We start from the raw sequence: 21,996 nt of genomic DNA on the forward strand, positions 1-21,996 counted from the left end.
GGCTCCTGAGGGGAGGGAGGTTCACGTCACCTGTGATCTTATTCTATCCCCAGGCAAACTTTCATTTGATCAAGACTCTATATTTAGTCACTGTAACTTTAAACGCAAGACTGGATGAGAAGCATCTCTTCAAAATACCCGTGAAACCCAGTCTGTAGGGAATCAACAAATAATTTGGCCTCTTCAACAAATTAATTACGACAAGTTTAACAAACAATACAGGAAAATTAAGTAGACTTTAAAAGGTGTATTAATTTATCAGCTTCAAATGGCAATCGATTCTAACAGACGAACTACTGAGACTGTAAAAACTGAAACTTGTCAGTCACACTGATGTCTGAAAGCACCAAAACCACCCAACTACCTCAGTACAATGGCCGGATGTGTGGATTACAAATGTACTGGGGAAAGAGTAGAAAAGAGATACGAATTCACGGTACAAGTCCTGTCTGTTCCAGGCACTCTGGGGGCACTGTAGACCTTGATTGTCACCACATTTCTAACTCATGGCCGTGCTTACTGCTCTTCCATTATAGCTAACAGAATTCAAGCCAGTGAGGTTAGAGGTACAGAGAAAGCACGGAAAAGCTGTGATTCAATCTAAAAACAACCCCCAAATTATCACGTGTGACATGACATGCTTTGCATCTGATCTACAAGGACATTCTTCTATCTTTTGATAGGTCAGTATAAATTATATAGGTTGATGGATGACTGATCATAACATTTAGGGCTATATCAAGCCAAACTTGGGATGAAAAATCTAGTGTACATATTCCATACATGCTTGCTAAAAACAGTATTGAATACTGGCTCTTTCTTCAGTGATTTGAATGTTAAAAATTTTCCCCCTAAAGATTAAAATATAAAGTCGACAGAACCAGCGATTCTATTGACTGCATTTCAGGCCACATACGACATCAGAAGAAAGCCATCAGCACGGTGAGGTTAGAGTGGGCTGTGCTCACCATCAAGGGATGTTTATTATTAGATTAGGTTTTCACTTGGCAGTTACGATTTTAGGCACCCCAGCAGTACATAACACACAGATCACAAAATAAGTAAGTACAAGTGACATTTGTGACTGCATCACAAGAAAGCATATTAAGGAGTCTGTAAACATTGTACATTCTGTTTTATTAATAGGAAAATTTTATATGATTACCTTTTCTTATTCAAATGTAATTTTTAAGTAATAACTTTTAAAGCTACTCAGGAAAATCTGCTTGAGTCATAAAAGAGAGTATGCTGGTGTCTAGAACTTATGGCTTACATTTGTGCCCGTGGAGTTCAGAAAGCAAATACTTTTTAAGGAGATTGCATACACCGGGTTAGATACAACATCACCCAACTCTTGTGTTTCAGAAAACAAGAGAAGAACTGTTAGGAGAGCTCAGGCTTCTGTCACAACTTTAATTCACTGAAGAGCCAAATAGCTGTGGGTAAGAACATAACTTATAGCTTGGCTCCAGGTAACCACTTCTATAGGAAAATCAAAGTGTACACTAGCTCTTGTGAGTCAGATGTTACAGTTAAAAAAGTTAGCTTACGTGACAGGTTGGCTTTGGTTAACCAGCATTAGCAGAAAATGTTCTTTTTTTTTTTTTTTTTTGTCGTCCCCCATTAATTTTTAAGGTTTAAGAAAAAAATGCTTCCTAGAAATAATCTTTCGTGATTAAGATTTAAGATACTTATAAAAAGATATGATATCATGGAGATGGCCAAAGACTACATTTATTATTTTACAATCCCTTTTCTGAGCGTTATCAACTTGTATTCCTTTCCATTTCATTTAAGAAGACTGAACAAAATGAATAACATATAAAGGAAATGCACATAAGTGACACTATTTTGTCCAATGACAAAAGAGGATTCTTTTTAGAGGAAGACTCTCTAAGTATGTGTGGTGCACTGCCAAACACCCAGAATCCCCTCCAGAATCCCCTCCCTGAAAGGAAAGGCAGAGAATCTTGAAGCTTTAAAAATGTATTACTTGTTACATGTGTGTGTGTTGAGCGTCACACCAGCTCACTCTGTCAACCATGACCTAGGTTCTTTAGTTCCCTTCCCCACTAAGTCATCTTTCCAGTCCAAAAAACAACACTAAAAATCTTTTTCTATGTGTACATACATGTGTTTCGTCTGATGCATGGGCACCACGTACGGGACCACAGACTCCACAAGAGATTATTGGATGCCTGGGAGCTGGAGTGACAAAAGGGTTGTAGCCACCATTGGGGTGCTGGGAATCAGACCCTGGGACTCTGAAAGAGTAGCTAATGATCCTGCCTTGAAACCACCTGTCCAGCCCCAGATCAGCAGCTCAGGCTCCTCTAGTGTGGGTGATTCAGGACCACATCACTTGGGTGACATTAACTCCAGTACCACTAAGACTCTAGTGTGGAGCTAAAGTTCCATCCATTCCTCCACAAGCTGATCTTCCAAGTTAACACTTGAAATGCTGGTACTTTTTAATTGAATGAGGGACCCCCCCCCCCCCCAGAGGATCTTGCTTGCTTAGCTTGGAAATTATTTTGTAGAACATGCTGGCCTCAAACTCAACCATCTGTCTCTCCTGGGGCTAAAGGTCTGCACTGCCACACCACACCTGACATGACTGGGGTCTTTATTATCTTACATCCTTGTCTTTTAGAAGGAAAATAACTGCGGTCTATGTTTGAAATCTAAAGCACTTGTGACAATTTTAGAACTCTTAGTCATTTACCGAATAGATTATTTCAGACTTATCCTTAATTTTTAGTAAATTTAACAACAGCTTAAAAATAACTCAAAAACAAAGCCAAGGCTTCCCTCTGAAAGCACATTTTCAGAATCTCTCCCTCTCTTAACAGCTTACATGAAACATTCAGAACGTCATACCTAAAGGACGAGGACTTTTTCTACTTATTTTGTTTATGGATGTTTGCCAGTCCCTGTGTAAGTGCACTGCACACATGCCTAGCGCTCACAGAGGCAGAAGAAGGGGCAGGAGCCCCTGGAACTTGAGTCATCTGTGGTTGTGAGCTGCCATGTGGGGGCTGGGAACTGAGCCCAGGCCCTGCGCAAGGGCAGCCAGTGCTCTGAACAGTTGAGCCATCTGTCCAATCCAGAAGAGGAGGGATGTCAAAGACCTGGTATATGGACTTCCATTTCAGGTGAGGAATTAAATACGCACTCGTGCTTCACCATGGCACGAGATGCTGAGTTGCATGGGTAACACTTCTAAGAAAAGTCACAGGATGTGAGTAAAGCATGTATCCTAAAATTAATCTGAAGAAAAGTGGGATTCTGTTGGGGTTCCCTATGCCTGGTGCCTCTTTTCTACTGCTTTTTACTCCCCAAGCAACACTGAGCTCGGTGTAGTTCACATGATGGGCACTGGGAAGTCCTGGTCTCTCCTAGTTACACAGCACATTAGTGCTACACACTCTTTTGAGTAGCATTTAAGAGCTATAAAAGACCAAGACTAGCCTACACTGAGAGAAGAGGGTTGCCGCCCATTAAACAGAGTGGAGAAAGACAATGTTGATTATGCTACCCCAATTATTACATCCATGATCGCTGAGACCACAGCTTTAGAGGGCTGAGTGATTTCTGTGTGTAGTCCAGAAAAGAAAGGAAGTGAAAAGAAGTGACTTTAAGGTGACTCCGAATGGCTTCCATAGTCCCACACTCGGGCTTAGCCGCTACAATCCTACCTGGCAAATCACTGGCATAAACCTCCAGACTCCCTCCCTGTCCGCGGTGATGGGTCATGTTCCCAGAGTCCATATGTGCTCAGGTTAGGTTGGACAGGGGTGGCAGTTAACAGCAGAGCTGGATTAGAACTCTGGTTGTTGACGCCCAGTCTTTAGTTCTTCACTTAATTTAAAATAATTACCATCACTATATAGAGTGCCTAAGATAAAGTGTTCCCACTTTTTCACTTTTCACCAGAAAAGCCCTTTCGCTGTAGCTGGGCCCGGCAGACCGGTATGCGATCCATCAGGTGACGATGTGCTTCTTTAGAACTTGTACTTTAATGGATTTTAATGGTTTCTCCATGGAAATTAGCTTTTTCTTCAAATTTCTACTCTCAACATCTTTTCTACAGCAACAGGCATGTTCACAATCTCCTTTGTGGAAAAAAGTGTCTTTGGGGAAATCTGGAGACATTATTTGTCATAAATATTTATAAAGTGATTTTAAAAATGGCCAGTCTCTGAAAGAAACACATTTTACTTTTCTTATGGCATTACGCCATTAAATAGAATCCTTCAAAAACAACTCTCCGAACGTTTCTGAATCATGACTACTCACTTCTCTGTACATCTTTCCTCCCCACCCTCACCTTCCAAGGAGCTCTTTACTGAGTGTTTGTTTCTTTTACTGATTAGAGTAAACATTATTAGAGTAGACATTCAATGTCCCAATGACTCTGAACTTACTCAGTGAATAATATGGAATCATTTTTAAAAGTTATTCTTAGCTGTTACAGTTCATACACATACTTATCAGAGTGCATCACCAGACATTTCAATACAATCCTTGTCAACATGTGTGAAGCCTCGCTGTGAGGGCCTCCTGTATTCCCAGAGGTAAATGCAGATAAAAGAAAGAACTCCCAAACTTACCAAAACCAAGCCAGCACAAACATTTCTATTACTTTGGTAACCAAAACCAGTGAAATAAAATAAAACTGATGACAAACGTAAGGATCGACACGTTTTTATGATGCAACGGAACAGAACTCTGTAAAGACAGATCCACTGGCATCCTTTCCAGGCCGGCATGGAGGCCAGCCTGACAGAGCGTGAGCACAGGCAGCTGGCTGACCACAGAGCCTGGCCTTCAGGGCATTTCTGCTTGTTAGAGGACGCCAAGTACCCCTAAAAGGTGGAATTTTATGGAAGCTGATAAAGAGTATTTGAACTCTGGCTAGCACAAGGCTACCATTTGCTGACCCTCTTGAGCTTTCACTGTATCTGTGGACGCAGACAAAACACTTGATGAGTAAAAGTTTGTTTGGTCTCATTCCTTTTATAGCCGACTTCTCTTGAATTAAGGGCATCTGTTTTACTTGTTTGAAAGATAACCATTATATTGTGGTTCTTCACTTAAATTTTGACATAGTTAAAATGGCTCTCTCTGCTTATCTTGTAATATCTACAGTCACCATTTTCAACAAATGTTTGCTGTCAAATATGTATATAATTACTACCTTAAGCTCCTGATACTGAATAAAAATGGTTAACTTTTACAAATTTATATTTTTATCCCTTCAAACATTACCTTCTAGCAGAAATTACCATGACCAATTAAAGCCATGATCAATTTGATATGTTTATATTTTCCTGTTTTGGATTTTGCTGTTATTATTATGGTTTAAGACACAGATCCAATATGTAGGCCAGGCATGCCTCAAATCTGCAGCCTTTCCTCTTTTCTCACTGACTGTGGGAACTGTAGGGACACAACTCTATCCTGGGCTCCTTTTGGTGTATGCAGTTTTGCTTTTAATATAAGGTTAGCTATCAAACTTCTATACAATTTGTATAAAGTTACAAATACATACACATACAACTGTTATTGTGTAATGAGTGCATTTGTGCCAAACAATATCCTTCAAAACGTTAGCTACTCAAATTCCCTTCCTGCTTTGTGCTCTGGATGCTGCTGACTGGACAAGTTCAGGAGGCCTGGGACTGTGGTGGTGCTGGTCTGGGTTGGCTGCAAACCTTTCTCACAAAGGCAATTGATGATGTATCTCGGCCCATCCTAGCAATATGTATGCCATGATGCCTGCAACTAACCAAAGGTCCAAACGTGACCACCATGGCCAAGAGAAAAATCACCAAGACGTTAAAGATCAAGTCCTTTGTGAATGTTTATAGCCACAGGAACATCCTGCCTACAAGTTATTCAGTAGGGAGCCCCTGGGATACAACTGTGGTCAACAGGAATGTGTATAGAGACCCAGTTCTGAAAGGCAAAGCCAGGGGCAGCCCAAGGGTCTGAGAAGTGGTTTAAAAGAGCTTTGGGCTTACATCTCACTTTTCACCACTAAAAGAAAAAAATTGTTGACACCAGGTACTCTAACAAAATGATAATATCTTGATTTTTATAGAAAATTCTTATATAATTATATAAATTTCCAATTAATCCAATGCTTAAACATGTATATAATAACAATATAAAATATATATGGCTTTGTACCTCTAAGAATTTTGAAAACATGCACATTTTTAATTTGTTAAGGAAATCATTTTATTGGATGGTCTCTCAAAGGACCTGAAAGATAAATTTCACTTACTCATTTTTTTTCTGAACTAAAAAGTGACCTCAGAATGTGTGCTGTCTTCCCTGTGCATTCTCTGAGTTTGTTGGCTGCACATGGTACAGCTTCAGTAACTCATCTAAGTTCTTAACTGGAATTGATTTCAACAAGACACTCTGCATTTGAAAGAACACTGATTGTGTTTAATAAAAAGTGAATGATATCAAAGAACATTCTGCTCTGTGTAATGAGGCTTTATAGATTAAGTCTAATTATTATTGATACAATAACAAAAATCCTTCATGTATTGAATAGCAATTATCTTTCCTCTCAGAACAAAGAGCTACAAAAAAAAAACCATAAAGATGATTCTGTTATAAATAAAACAAGTAAAGATCTGAAACATGAACCAAAGATCAAAAATAAGAATTTCTAAATGTTCTTGCCTTCCAAAACATTTAACCAATTAAATTAGTATGTAGTATTAAAAAAATACTGTGGCTCATTAAGTTCTAAAAAAAATGTGGTAACAAACTGGGTTGAAATGAAAAATTAAACTTTAAATAATAACTCAAAATAAGGAACCCTAAAAATACATTTATATGCAGAAATTTAAAAAAAAAATCAAGATTTTTTTGGTCTTATAAAACTAGCACCTTAGGGAGACCATAAAGCTGCATGTGGCTCTCGGGACAGTGGGAAAAGGGTTCTGTACTTATGCAAGGAGCACCTTTCCAGACTCTTCAGCTCCTGCTTGCTTGCTCACTGGTTCACTCGTCCCTTGGCTGACTCACGCACAGCCTTACAAACTCGCCCATCCCTGCCATACTGAGGCTATGTGACCTTGGCGGGATCTGCTTAATCTCAGCAATCTAATGCCCTCCACTAAGGCCTAGGACAAGATGGAAACGCCTCCCTTTAAACAGAGAAAACAGGTCCTGAAAAAGAAACAAAACAGTGAGTTCCAGGACAGCTAGGACTAGGGAGAGAAATCCTGTCTCAAAAATCCAAAACAAAAGGAAGCAAAACAAAAAAACAAACAAACAAAAAAAAAAAAAAAAAGGAAAAGGAAAGAATGTCTGTCTGCACCTTGAAACTGGTCCAAAGAGAAGAGCCTCAATCAAGAAGTGTCTTCGCTACTTTGCTGAGCATGTGAACCTAACTGAAACATGTTCTTGCATATTATCTCATGTTAACTTTGCCATAATCTCATGAGGCATAAATATCATTATTGTCTGTATATGATAAATAATGTAACAGGATAATCAGAGACTCTTTCGATGGGGCTCATAAACGGTAGCAGAAAGTTAATAACATTTACAGGTAAATGTAAGTAAAGGGCAGAGGGACGGTCTCCCAGGAGAGGTCACAGAGATGGGGAGGCTTTCTCGGAAGTTGATTGTGGGAGTGAGTAAAGGTTGTACATTTAATTCACAAGTTCAGTGGGAACTGTGGTGATGTATTCAGAAATATGCATAATAAACTGTAAATCCCTATAAAACATTAGAATTTCTACTCACCAAATACTCAGGATCTCAATTTACCAGATTTAAAAAACAATGTTAACAGTGGATCACACATGGTGATCAAATGGACCAGCTCCTGTCCACACACCATGTGCTTTCAAAACTCTCCTTACAGCATCTCAGGAATTGCCTATTCAGACTGGTTTTCCTAAAACTGTTTAACTTTATCAGGGTAAAACTTCCCACTAACATTACAGATTTCTTATATAAAGCACAAAATTGTTGGTGTAATTAATACGCAGAAAAGCTTATTTAAATATGGAAAACATGGACTGCATCAAAGCTTTCTGCTGCTCAAACAAGACCAAGATCCCGAGAGTGACCGTCAGAACACTCTACGTCCAACTGAACCAGTGAGCTAGGAAAGGCCATCTCTAGAGTACTGAGAGCTACTTCATTTAGGTTAAAGTACTACTTCCGGTTCAAAGACTTCTTTGGAAGGCGGATCCTATGGCCCATTGAAAACCTCCCCTAGTCTTATACTGAAGCAAAACTTGCCCTTTGTCATATCCATTACTCTATCCATTGCCACTGAGATACTGGAAAAAAAAATCACATTTTTTCCGCCTCAGGTCTTAATAATTACAAGCCAGCTTTGATGTGCAGCTAGATTTCAAGACATTAATGTTTTGCAAATTCCATGAAGAGGTTATACTTGGGAGGCAATTTAGGTTAAACACATTAGACCCATACAAGAGACCACTTTGTACCAAGGAGCTCCATCTGACAAAGAAGTACATTTCCCCTCTGCACTAGCATGCTTAATCAGAACCAAACACAGGAAGGCAGACGGTGCCCACCTTTATCATGTCAGGGTACTGCCTGAGCTTCTTTCCACACGGGGCATAATACGTGACTTCTCCTGGAAGGCGCCCACCGAAGTTCCTCACCCTGGTCTCTCTCTGCCAGCTATAGATTTAAAACAGTAAGCATTATAAGATACTTAATTTAAAGATACTTACTTTAAAAAGTTGAAAAAAGTACATGTTATTCAGAAAACATTAAAAAAATAAAAACAAAAGTAAACTCACAATCATATAACTCAAATACATTCATTATTTAAATGAATTACATTTTCTATGCTAACTAATTAAAGACTTGGAAACATTTAACTGTCAAGTGTTACAGAAATCACAGCTGGAAGGAGATATTCCAGTAGTGTGAAAACGCACATCAATTGTATAAGAGTCGAAAGCTCCAAGTGTGGGGAGTACAGACATGCCTCTCTATGAAGACGCTATCTGAACGGTCACTCGTGCCTCTCTATGAAGACGCTATCTGAACGGTCACTCGTAACTAGAACCCATTTAACTCATCTCCCCTTGACTACTTCTGCTTTTATGACAACTTTCCCTGTCCTGTCTTTGTGTTGGTAGCTACTGGCACTACTGTTCCTGCTCTTTGACATGTGACTGGCTGCTGAGCCCTTCTGAGCCCTGCATCAACTTCATCACCTTTACTTTTACATTTACTTTCCCTTTTCTTGGAAGTCAACATTTTGCCCCCTGTTATATATAGCTCTTCTTTTCTAAGCAATAACTATGTGCGAGGTGAGAACAGAACATCAAGTCTGCAGACCGGACCACGGGACTAGGGAAAGCGCATGCTGCCTACCCGTAGTCCAGAGGAATGCGCAGCTCGTGGTCATCGGCCACTCTTCTTCGTTTGGACGTACCTTTAAGAAAAGTCAACCAGAACATGAAATGCTCAATGTACAAAGGACAGCTAGCTGTCTGATCGTTCAGAAATTGTTTTACAAATGTTTTAATGGTGAATTATTCGTGTATTTATGAAAATTGCATTATTTCTAGTTGTTTTCCTACTGAGCAGAGTAGTAGGATAAGTTTTTTTTCCCCTTCTGGCCTCTGACAGACACTGGGCTTTCTCTACAACAGTAACACAGCAGCTCCTCTCCTACTCACAGTTAGTAGGAAGCCGATAAGGAGGGAAAGGACAGCCGGCAGTTTTCAAAAACACACCCACTGTCTTATTTGGAAGTCTATGACTTTTCAGATAGTTGCTACAAATTTTAAAGGTTGGCTCAAATATTTAAAGACAATTTAATTTCTATGTGTCTATATATCCATGACCCAAAACAGTACCAGGCCTTTAATCAATCAATCAATCAATTAATGGATGAATTAAAACCGCAAAGGAGATGATCGTGGTTATATATGCATTTTAAAGGCAAAATATAGGTTTCACAAATATCAACATATATTAAATGAATAGGACATCATGCTTGTTTGTTGAAATAAAAGCAAAAATTAGAAAGTGCCAATCAGAGAAAAGTAAGTAAAACAGTAGCAAAATACTTTACTACACAAAGCCATACCTTCTTAGTTATTTAACGGGAGTATAGAGTATCAATATTGGATTGTTAAATGCAGGAACTTTTTCATGAAAATGCCTACAAGTTTTAAATAAATCAAACATGTAAAATGATCGTATGCTATTGACTAAGAATGTCATTCACTCAAAAAATGGAATCAGACTATATAGTGAGTGTGTAGGCATTTAATTGTCCAAGTAATTTCATATAAAGCACAGAAATTCAACTCTAAAATAAAGGATGAACATAGAAAAAGGATTAAAATCAAGAGGGATCATTAATTATAATCATAAAATAGATATTACAGGGGAAAATTAAAATATCAGGCAATGGATTAAATCTTTTAGAATACATGTTTCTTGGCCAAATTAAAATCTAGACATTGGTTAAGTGCACTGGCTGCTCTTCCAAAGGACCAGGGTTCAATTCTCAGCACCCACATGACAGCTTATAACTGTCTGTGACTCCAGTTCCAGGAGCAAAACACTAATGCACTTAAAAATAAGTAAATTATTTGGGGGCTGGGGAGATGGCTCGGTGGTTAAAATCTACACACAGTATATGATTACAACGAGATTGTCTCCAGAAACCTGGGCAAAGAGCAATCCTCGCTGCAGTCTGACTTTCACATTACATCGATAAGAATAAACTGTAGGTACCAGAGTGTGGACTTGAAGTGAGTGTGGAAGAAGAAGTGCCAAGAAAAGCAGGAGGCTGGGACTCAGAGCACAGGGCAGCAGGAGCAGAGCCTGGGGGGCCTCCTATGTGGAGGTTGTGAGGTGCTGAGTGCGCTGTGAGACTGGAGGGAGGGCTTTTGGCAGAGGAGCTTGTCTGAGTCAGGTTCACGGCAGGTTTCGCGCCTTCAGTGTCACTATCTGATTCCTCCTGGTCTTTCTCATCGTCGTCTTCTGAGCCTTCTGAATCTGATTCTGAATTACTATCTGATTCTGGGAAGTAAAGAAGCACTGGTATATTACAACTAGGTCATAACCAATCACAGGCAGTTTGTACCTAGGGGCGTATTCCAGAGCCACTGTTTGTGACTGCAGATTCAAAGAAGCAATTTCCTAAGAAGAAGTGCAAATATTACAATTACTGTCTTATAAGCTATTTGAGTAAAGTGTATGTAAACTACAGTTCCTCAAATCTCTCTTCAGACATCAGTTTTAACATTTAAATCATAAAAAGTCCCCACATGGTACTATTGATGTTTGAGTTCTGCTTAAGGCTTTCAGAATCACTTTATACTCAAACCCTGAGTAAAGGGACACTGGTGGGTCCCGGGTTACAGAGTCTCCCTCTCAGCTCCTGCCCCAAAACTACCGTCAACTTTCCATCTGGGATTCTGCATTAAAAATTTTTTTCCTAGGGAGTGGTTTTGTTCTGTCTTTTGCTTTCTTAGCTGTAGTTTTTCAATTCAGGTAAAGACTTCATCAGGCTTTGAAAGATTCACAAACTGCTCACAGAAATAACTGTGGTAAGACAAGAGACAAGCTGAGGGAGGCAGGCAGGTCTGTCCTGGCTGTGAAGTCTGTGAAGTTAATACACATGTTAGTTAGCACATAGTCCTCTAGACAGGAGACATACAAGACTGGATTAAATACTGGATGAACACAGACCTATACAGTAAAGATGCCCAGACAGCACCCATGGGACACTGTTTGGTCTGGCATTATTTCCCTCACTGGGGCTCAATAAAAGCTAGTTTTTAAAAAGTCCTGAATACAGAATTACAGAATTTTACATCATTAGAATGTTAAATTGTATAATGACTATTTTTCTATTCACATTAGTTACTAAAAAAATTCTGGTAGACCAGGAACAAATCCACATACAAACATAAATATATAAAACATTTATATAATTTCTATATTAATATTTTAAGTTATCTTTCATTTTATGAGTTTAAAAACATTGTTTATAAAACAAAACAAAACCACTAGAGCGTAAATGAAATCAAGGTACAAGATCATAACCCTATGTTACTTAATTAACTCTGAAATCAAAAGGGACTTAAGGTTTTGGTTCTTTGTAAATGATCATGGTGCAAAAATTTCCATTTTAATGATATCCGGTAATGTTTTAATAGGTAGCAGAACAAAACCCAAGAATATCTGGGCAGCACTAACTGGCTTTGGTAGGGGTAATGGAGAAAACTTAGGGGAAAGGGAAGGGACATGGGAAGAACGAGAAAGGGACAGGTATGTTCCAAACACATTGAATGAAATTCTAAAGAACTCATAATCCACCACTCACCCCCCATGCCGCCCCAGATAGGGTTTCTCTGTAAAGCCCTGGCTGTCCTGGAACTCACTGTGTAGACCAGGATGGTCTCGAACTCACAGAGATCCATTTGCTTTGCTTCCCAAGAGCTGGGATTAAAGGCATACGCTGCTACACATGGCTCAAAATTACTAGCTGTTGCTGTTGGTGTTATTGGTTTTTCAAGACAGAGTTTCTCAATCTCAAACTCAGAGACTGCCTATATGTTTCCAAAGTGCTGGGATTAAGAGCATGGGTCACCACCACTTGGTTTAAAATTGTTTTCGAAAAAAATAACAATTGTACTGCATAGGTGGTCACGATGAAATGAAAATTCAGCAATCTGATAAAACCGCTCGACTCATGCACCAGCACTTTACAATCAGCCATTCAATGCCAGGGGAACGGCAATCTGAGACTAACTTAGAATTTCAGTACCAATTAACTTTTATTTTTTATCAGCTGTAAGAAACAGTGAGTGACAGTGACTCCAAGTTTGGAAAGTGGGAAATTTTAGAAAACTTTCTGGTTCATATACTTAAAAACAAACTTTAAATTTTAAAGCAGAAAATAACCTGATTGACTGTCATCAGACTCGTCGTCTTCATCATCCTCTTCATCTTCCTCCTCCTCATCTTCCTCCTCATCCTCATTTGAATCCTCCGAGTCTTTACTACTGGGAATGTCTGAATCTGTTCCTCTAAACTGTTCCACCAACGACGTTGCCGGATGGGGGTGATGGTGCCCTTTCAGCGGGGCTGCGTCAGTGCTGACGCGCTTCTCCTTCCCGCTACTGTGCAGGATGGGTGAGGCGGAGGGCAGCGCAGGGGCCTGACTGCCAGGAGTTCTCCTCCCACCCGTGCTCAGATTGACAGGTGAGGAGAAGGGGGTGCTAGTGGAGACGTTCTCGTTAATCTTGCTCTGCATTTTCGTTTTGGTAGTTAGTGCTAACGGAGCTTCTTGAATGACGCTCTGAATGACTCCATTTGGTTGGTGATTCCCTAAAAGTGCATTTGTCAAAAATGGATTAGGGTGGTTGTTGTCTAGTGGTAGTTTTGGATGTGCTGGTGGACTAGAGGTTGCTTTCGTACTTGACAAAGCTGCAATAACCTTCTTCAGGCTCCTCCCCGACTCCTGTTTCTTTACTTGGGATGGGAATGTCTGCTTATATTGTTCCTGGTAAAACACAAGTTAAAAACAAAATGAGAAGGCCAGGAGACAAGACTGCTTCCGTGTGACAGATTCAGAACAGCTTTCCAGAGAAACTTACACCATGACGTACTGGCCGAGGGGGTGGGGGAAGGAACGTCAGCAATGGCAAGGGGCTGTCAGGCCTCGCTTAGACTTGGGTGTCCACACTCTCATTTGCTTTAACCACTCTAAACACGCAGACTTCTTGACTGTCCCCTCTCCTGACTGCTGCTCTCATTTTCACAGTAAACCAGTCCTGAGGCCCGAAAATTGTCCTCCCCTCCCCTCCAAAAGTGCAAAACAAAACCACAAAATCATCTAGTCTATTATTACACTGTCTTTGGATTCTTTCATGAAATATTGCTCAAATTTAGGACATGCTGTTAATTCGTCTTGTCCAACTCCCAATAAATACCATATACAAAAGTAAACTTTGTATGACATTAGTTTTCTTTGATTAGCTTCAGGGAGCTCTGTCAACCTTCCGAACTGTTACAGGCAAATCATTTCATGGCTCATCCGGACCTAGCTAAGCTTTCGAGCTGCTCCGGACAACTACTAAGGCCAGAGTCTCGTGGCACCTTCCTCCTCCCACATTTTGCTAGAATCATTTGTCTTCATGAACTGTTTCAGGAGCATGAAGTGCTGTCCATGCTTCAAGCTCTGACTCAGCAGTTTCCACATTCCTCTCAGACAGAAACGTTCCTCACCCCATTCCCGGAGGCGCTACCTGGCTGATACTCCATGATGAACTAGTTGTTTTGTTTGTTTTTTCCTTTGTTGAGACAGAGTTAGACTATGCTGGCCTTGAACTCCTGTTGGTTCTGCCTCCAATTCTCAAATTCTGGAATCACAGCATGTGTCCCAAACACTTGGTTCTCTATGTATAGTTTAGACAGGTCTGTGTGTATAATGATTTAAAGAGTTAAGTTTCCGAAGCAGAAATTCTCACTTATGATCTTCCAGAAACATTACTTAGAGCCCAGTTCTTGAAACACCCGAGACTAATAACACTAGATTATAAAACAAACTCTTAAGGGAGAAGAATTTTTTGTTTATTTCTTGCTTTTTTGAGATACAATCCTATTCTTGAGTCCAGGTCACCCTGGGTACATGATTATGCCAGGTTCCCCCAACACACGGTGATTTTCTTGTGTCAGCCTCAGATGACGTGAGAGACACGGGCCATCACATTCAGCTCATTTTCAAAGCAAAATTTTAAGGCACAGGGAGGCCAACTAGGAACTGGTGCTAAGCTAATGACTGAGTATCTCCAGCATGCACAAGGTGCTGGGGTCAATATCCAGCACAAGTAGAATACAATTACCTTGGGAAATTTTATAGACAATAAATTCACAAAATTTACTTCTATAAATAAAAATTAAAAAATAGATACTAAAAATCTGAAATAGTGCTTCAAGGGCACAGTGGTTAAGACCACTGGTCCTACACCCAGAGGACCTACTTTAATTTCCAGCAAACATATGGTGGCTCATAACTGTCCATAATTCAAGTACAGGGGTTCCCATAAACTCTTCTATTCTTCCTGGGTACCAGGCACACATGCAGTACACAGACATACGTAGAGAAAAAATACCCATTCACATATAATAAAAAATAATTAAATGTTTAAAAAGGAACTACTTGAAAATAAAAAATATGTAGATTTTACTGTCATGATTGAGATAATATATAATGATTTAGAATTACTAAAATATATTTTTTAATTGGTTTTGTTTTTCAAGACGGGGTTTCTCAGTGTAGCCCTGGCTGTCCTATGACGGACTCTCTGTCGACCTGGCTGGCCTGAAACTATGGAAACCAGTCACCTCTGCCTCCCAATTTCTGGGAGGCCTGTGCCACCACTACCTGGCTTATTTTGTTACTTTCTAGAAAAGAGGCTGGAAAGATAACCCAGTGGTTAAGAGCTCTTGCAGAAGACAACGGGTCAGTTCCTAGAACCTATATGGTGGCTCTTAACCACCCACAACTGCAGTTCTAGGGGATCTGACTCCCCTCTTCTAATGCCTTGGGTATCAGGTAAACATGCAGTACATTCTAGCTCAGTACAGCCAAAACAGGCACACAGAGAAAAGTTATATCACTCAATAAACAAATGCTACCACATCCATACAAAAGTCAAACCACCAGGAAAGGGTTAGTTATTTACTCAATAGGTCCCTTTGCTGTATATACTATGATTCAGATAAAATACCTTTATAAATCTAAGATACAATTTTCTGACAGAAAACTCCACTGTGTTGCATCTCGTAGAATGTAGCTGGCATATAATAACCCTTTTACTAATATCTGATTCCTTCTAATACTGGCCTACATGGTTCAATGAAAAGAAAATCATACACTGTACATTCCTATTTTAATTTTCAGCAACTCTCCTTGCCGTAATTCTAAAGACTCTCATACCATAAGTTTATCTCCATGGGTTAAGAGAACAAACAATGATTACTGCATTTATCTCAAGGCTGCTGTCAGTTAATCTTAGGAATATATATGTTATCCCTTTTGATGTTAGGAAGGGTCTAAAAATAGTGTGTACAATTGCTGTTTTAAAGCATCAACTCCCCGCACGGCACACGGGAGAGACAGGCTGAGGTGTCGTCTACAATCAATGCCTTACTTCAACGCCCTTTGACTTAGTTTCAGCAAATGCAAAATAGAACTCCAGATCAGACTTGACTTACATAGGTCTATCAAATTCTACTCCATGTTTATATACATTGAATTTACACTTATTAATTGAAATCACATGTTGAAAATGTGAGCACTGAAGGAAGCAATGATCAAAATAAGTCAGAAGTCTATAGACTAAGGATAAGGCCAAAGAATCAACAGCAGGCAACACAGAACAAGTGACTGTTATAAAAATAAACAAAATCCATTATGTTATAAAGTGCTCTATAAAGAAAACTATTTCAAGGAAAGTATTGACAAAATGCTCTGTAACACAAAGTAAGACGTGTGGACGGCATCGTTTAGAGCTGAAGCTAATACAAATCTAATCGCACGGATGAGGAGATGACTAAGAACATTCAGTGGTTAAGGACACTTGCTGTTTCTGCAGAAAATGCAGACTTGCTTCCCAGCGTCCACATGTAGCTTACAACCATATGTGACTCCAGTTGCAGGGGATTAGATGCCTATGCAAGCACCAGACATAAACACACAAATACATGTCCACAGCACAGGCAAATACATACATGGCACTCATACATAAAGAAAAAAGTGTTTACTAACTACTTGCAATTAATTTTTATCATTTCAGTAACATGTATACTTCTGGAATGGTCTTTATACAGTAAAAACACAAATTTGTAATGAGAATGCTTGCTTTAAACTCCGTCAACTCTAAACTTTCATTTGATATAGCAATGGCAGGCGACTTTAACCTGAGTCTCACAGTTACTTCAGATGACTTAGTAGAGAAACAGGACGGTATGCACAGTGAGCCTAGCTTTAATTTATTGTTGAGAGAATATGTAATCTATTTAATAAATGGCTCCTCAGTAACCATACACTTGGTTTATTTTTGCATGTGATGTGTGTGTGTATGCATACATTTGTGCACTGCGGTATTACACAGGCCAGAGAAGGAAACTGAGTGAGATTCCTCTATTGTTTTACGCTTGATTCCTTTTTGACAGGATCCCTTGTTGAACCTGGAGCCAGACTACCAACTGGCAAGCTCAAGCAATCCTCCAGTCTCCAACCCCACCCCTACCCACCCCCACAGCGGAAGGGCTACTGGCTATAGGGACCAGGTCTGTAGGGTCAGGAATGCAAACTCAGCTGTCCCACTTGCATAACAAGTGGTTGGACCCACAGAGCCACCTCCCCAGGAGGGAATTATTTTATAGAATTATTTATAGCAACATTTAGGAAACCAAAAACAAATATTTATTAGGAATAAAAGTAACTCATTAGATAGCTGTGAATTCACTTATCTGAAAGTGAAATAATAATACATTAATGAAAGTTTAAAGTCAGACAGTATAATTCTTAACTTAGCTTGCTGCTAGGAAGCAAATCGTGTGATGCTGACGTGCTGTGTTTGAGGAGTATCTGGATCGCTGGTCATTCTTAGATTGGTGGCTACTGCATCTGGCTACACATGTCAATCACTAAGGAAGCTTTTAAGAAGCCACACACTGTTGTTGACCGCAAGAGATTCTGGTTTAATTTCTTTCACAAAATAGTTTCCTCAAACTTTCTCAGATGATCTAATGCATAATCTGGCTTCAGAATCTCAATGTTTACTCCGATCGTTTGTTTCTTTGATCTACTTCATGACATCATCAGAGGAGCTGACGGTAAAGGACATGGAGAAAATTTCCCTTCCCTTTCTTCTGAGAAGAGACTGCAGCTTGTCGTACTGTTAAAAATGAGGACCGTGGGCTGGTGCGGTGGCTGCCACTAAGCCTGACTGCCTGACTTTGATTCCCAGGACCTATATGGTAGGAGGAGAGAACTGGTCCCCACATGTTTTAGGGCTCATTGAGCATATATACAAACGGACGGACGGACGGACGGACACACGGACACACACACACACACACACACACACACACACACACACTCAACAAAACTGGAAACGAAGAAACGAGAAAGAGACAAGGATTCCAGTACCGTGTGGCCATCATTTGGATTCTAACTACATCACAAATGAACAGTGTGGTCCTGTGAGACTTGCTATAAAGAACTGAATGGTTAAATTAACTGAGTTATATAAGAATAACTCTATAGATCTCAAGTTTATCACTTGTAAATGGAGCTAATAGCATTAGTAACTCTAATATATGATAGTGGCTAATGAGTAAACGCAGGCTGGCACTTAAAAATCAATAGAGGGATGCAGAGACGGCTCGGGTGGCTTGCTCCGCAAATATGAAGAACTGAGGTCAAATCTCCAGAAGCTGCGTAGAAGGTTGGATACTGGAAAGTCAGAAGGTCAATCTTGAGAGGGCAGGGAGAGAGCTGCACTCACTGGGCTAGCCAGCTGCAGTTGCCAACCTAGCTCTAGACCCCATCTCCAATGAATGAAGCTCGATAGAGCGGGATATCTGCCTCCCTCTCTGAGTCACACTCATGCACTGAGGGAGTCACCTGCACAGCAAACACCCAAACCACAGACACAGAGAGTTACAAACCAAAAGCAACGGAAATGTAGGAATACACTGCCGTACCAATGATGAGAAGCATTTTTTATAAAAGATTTCTACATTTAACCATCCGTCAGTTCTAAGAGTAAAAGCGAATTATGTAAGAGTTAATTCCTTCAACACAGAACATAGTGTTAGTAAAATAAAGAGGCACTGATTTGTATAAAACATGCCTTCCTCAACTCTAATATACACTTACTGACTGAGTACAGGAGAGCATGGGGTGGAAGTGGGATACACAGTAGCCTTTCAAAAGCACAGAACACAGGTATGCATATGAGTGTCAAACCACAACACGCATTTCCAGAGCATGGAGGGACTGAACCAGGTCTCTCCACTGAGCTACATCCACAGCACACCGTCTTTTCTTCCTCTTCGCCAGCCCAGTGCCACGCTCCGTGTTTGAGCATGCGCTACACTGATCTACACCCTAGTCCCCCTTGTCTTCTAGCAGTAAAATTCTCATGTACATGATATTCAGCTTACCCGTTTGGATCGCAATTCACTGGTCAAAGAACTAGATTCTTCAGAGGTATTTTTATTCCCTGCTTTAAGTACATCAGGAGAAGGAACTACGAGTTTCCTGTAAGGTTCCTTTTTGGCTTGATTTACCAAAGACAAAGGTTTCACATTGGACACCAATCCCGTCGACTGTATTACACTGGTGTGTTTGGTCACAGACTCCTCCTTTGCCTGAGAGCTTTGGAAAATAAATGGAAGCTGCTGTGACAGAACCTGAGGCTGCTTCTGCTGGGACTGGAATGATGGGTGCGTCTGGGGCTCAGACACAGGAGGTAATGGCTGGTGTGTTCTTCTTTCCTGGGCTTTTTCACTTGCTTTCTGTCCATCTGTTTTGGGGTCTGAAATACCATGTAATAGCACCTGGAAATAAAAATTTTAAATACTTGAGAAAGTTCTGCTAATCACTAATGACAGATAACACAAAGCGTCCTGAGACATAACCAAATGCCTTAGAGGCAGTGTTCTGTATGGAAGGGCTGAGGGTGAAGAACAGGCACGAAGCAGAGAGAGGTCTCTAACTGCTCTGGCCCTGAGCTCTGCACGCGTGTGAAACGCACCTGGTTGTTACTTTTGTGTTGTGCTTCAGTCTCTGAGTCAGAATCATCGTCTTCACTCTCCTCAATACTTTGATCTTCCTCCTCTTCCTCTTCCAGATCGTCAGAGTCACTGCTGCTAATGCCTTCACTCGAGGTGTCTGACGATGTGCCTGAGTCACTATCACTGTTGCTAGAACTTTCCATAGCCTTCTTCCTTGGTTTCTAGAGAAAGAGACATTATGTATCAAGACTATCCTTTAAAATTAAATCCAGGCTTCAGTACAAGGCAAGCTCTTTTAGTTTACAAGTGATATCCTCAACACCAAAACACCACGTACAAAAGAGAAAGCATTTTTGTCAGGGTCATTGCTAGCTAGCTTATCTGGCAGGACATCATGAATATGAAGCGTAAGCCCCGACATGGGCAGTCACTGAACATATCCACCCTATTAGTCTGTTTAGAAAAATCTCAGGCGGGGAGTTTTCTAACCTGAGCAAAATCTCCCAAACTCTTCCACTTAAAACTAAATCAAAAAATTCTATTATGTTACTTAGTGTACACATTGTATTCTTATACATAAGGCATAATATACAGGTTGAACAGTGGACACTGGCACATGTAGACAGTAAGTAATTACTGTACAGATGTAGAGTTACATACACCACCTCAAACGGTACCACACTCAGCACTGCAGCTCACACAGCGGCACAGATTTGACACGGTAAGCAGAATAAGCAGACAGACCCTGGCCTAAGACCAGCCAAGGCCCCTTTCAGGTACCTACTGTAACCGTGTGCCACAATCTATCTCTGCATACGTGAAGCTCAGTCTGATGTGGAGAGAGGAGGGAGAGTCTTAGTATGAAAGCAAACAACAGCTCCCAGTTCTGAGTGACAGCCAGAGGACAAGGCAGACAGCAAAAGATTTAGGGAACAGTGGTGAGGAGTGGACTCCTTTACAAAAATATTTCATATCAACTCAGTACTCAGGAGGCAGAGGCAGGAGGATCTCTATTGGTTTCAGACTGTCCTAGTCTACATAGTAAATCCAGGCCAGCCAGGACTTCAGAGTGAACCTTGTCTTAGGGGGAAAAATTCACATAGGGAGAAAAAAACTATTTCTAAAATAGTCAAGGCTTTATTGGGAAAATTATCGAGAGCTGACAGAAAGGGATAATACGGTTCATGTGAACAAGAAGTCTTGTGTTTAAGAAATAGCCAGAAGGGATAGTGAAACAGTGTCTTCCACGCTTGCTTACAACAGCACGAGACCGCCTGAAGTGCGAGTCAGCAAAAGCTCCAGAAATGGCGGGGAAGGTGCTCCTGTAGACCAGGGCTACCTGAGAAGCTGCTGCGATTGATGGCCACGTGGAGAGGCAAAACCGCATGTCTTAGGGCTGCGGGCAGTGAGGGGTTACTCACGCTCCAATCGGTGATCACATGCTCATGTACATACAGGCAACGTGATATGGACTCGGTGGTAATGAGGAGGAGACAGAGGGGAAGGGGCGGGGGAGAGGCACATACCGAGAGGAGTACATGCACGCACACATCAGCAAGCACATGGAGTTGGGAGGGAGAAACTGAAGCAGGAAGGAATGGAGAAGATAGGCTGGATCCAAACACATTATAGGAATGTATACATTAAATGTTGAATAAAAAGGAATGAGTACTGTGTAAAAACATAACCATGAGGTGAACTGTGCAATGATAATACAAGCTGACTGGTGGGAAGACTGGAAGGAATGCTGAAAAGATACAGCAGCACAATGACCTGCAATTTACAGCCGGTCTCTACCATTCAGTAGCATTTACTGACAAAGAATGAAATATTGAAAAAGATAATAAATTACAAGTTTCAGTCCTCACATAAACATAGATTTCATGACCACTGGGACTGGGAACAAAAGACAGAAATACTCTTCTATAATCGAAAGCCAAAAACAGAAGCTGCAGTTTTGGCTGCCACAGACACGGCCTCCAACGGGGAACTAAACATCTTGTCATTCTCTGTGGCATCTGCCTCATCCTCTCTGGGGCGATGAAAAACTGACTCTGAATGGCGTGAGAATAGCGAGGAAAGAAAGACAAGGTGGAGGCCAAAGCGGAAGAGCACTGCTAATGTTCAATCTACTGTTTGGCAAGGATCAGCTCCTTTGCAGCCACTATCTGCTATGGACATCCCAGCACAGCA

General features: G+C 40.6%; 1 protein-coding gene across 50 annotated transcripts in view; it reads right to left on the reverse strand.

Annotated features, from left to right (window-relative positions):
• The window catches only part of Baz2b (bromodomain adjacent to zinc finger domain, 2B), a 242,178-nt gene that overhangs the window by 48,660 nt on the left and 171,522 nt on the right, over positions 1-21,996 (reverse strand). For 46 of the 50 annotated variants that reach the window (XM_087652886.1, XM_087652878.1, XM_087652876.1 and 43 more), the window contains 5 exons: positions 19,824-20,024; positions 19,231-19,626; positions 12,952-13,552; positions 9,397-9,457; positions 8,583-8,691 (listed from right to left, as the gene is read on the reverse strand). In XM_087652886.1, the coding sequence (XP_087509012.1) occupies positions 8,583-8,691; positions 9,397-9,457; positions 12,952-13,552; positions 19,231-19,626; positions 19,824-20,024 (1,368 nt within the window). 50 annotated transcript variants of the gene reach the window in all.

This window comes from Rattus norvegicus, chromosome 3 (genome assembly GCF_021556685.1).
Source record: "Rattus norvegicus strain SHRSP/BbbUtx chromosome 3, alternate assembly SHRSP_T2T, whole genome shotgun sequence".
Lineage (NCBI taxonomy): Eukaryota > Metazoa > Chordata > Mammalia > Rodentia > Muridae > Rattus > Rattus norvegicus.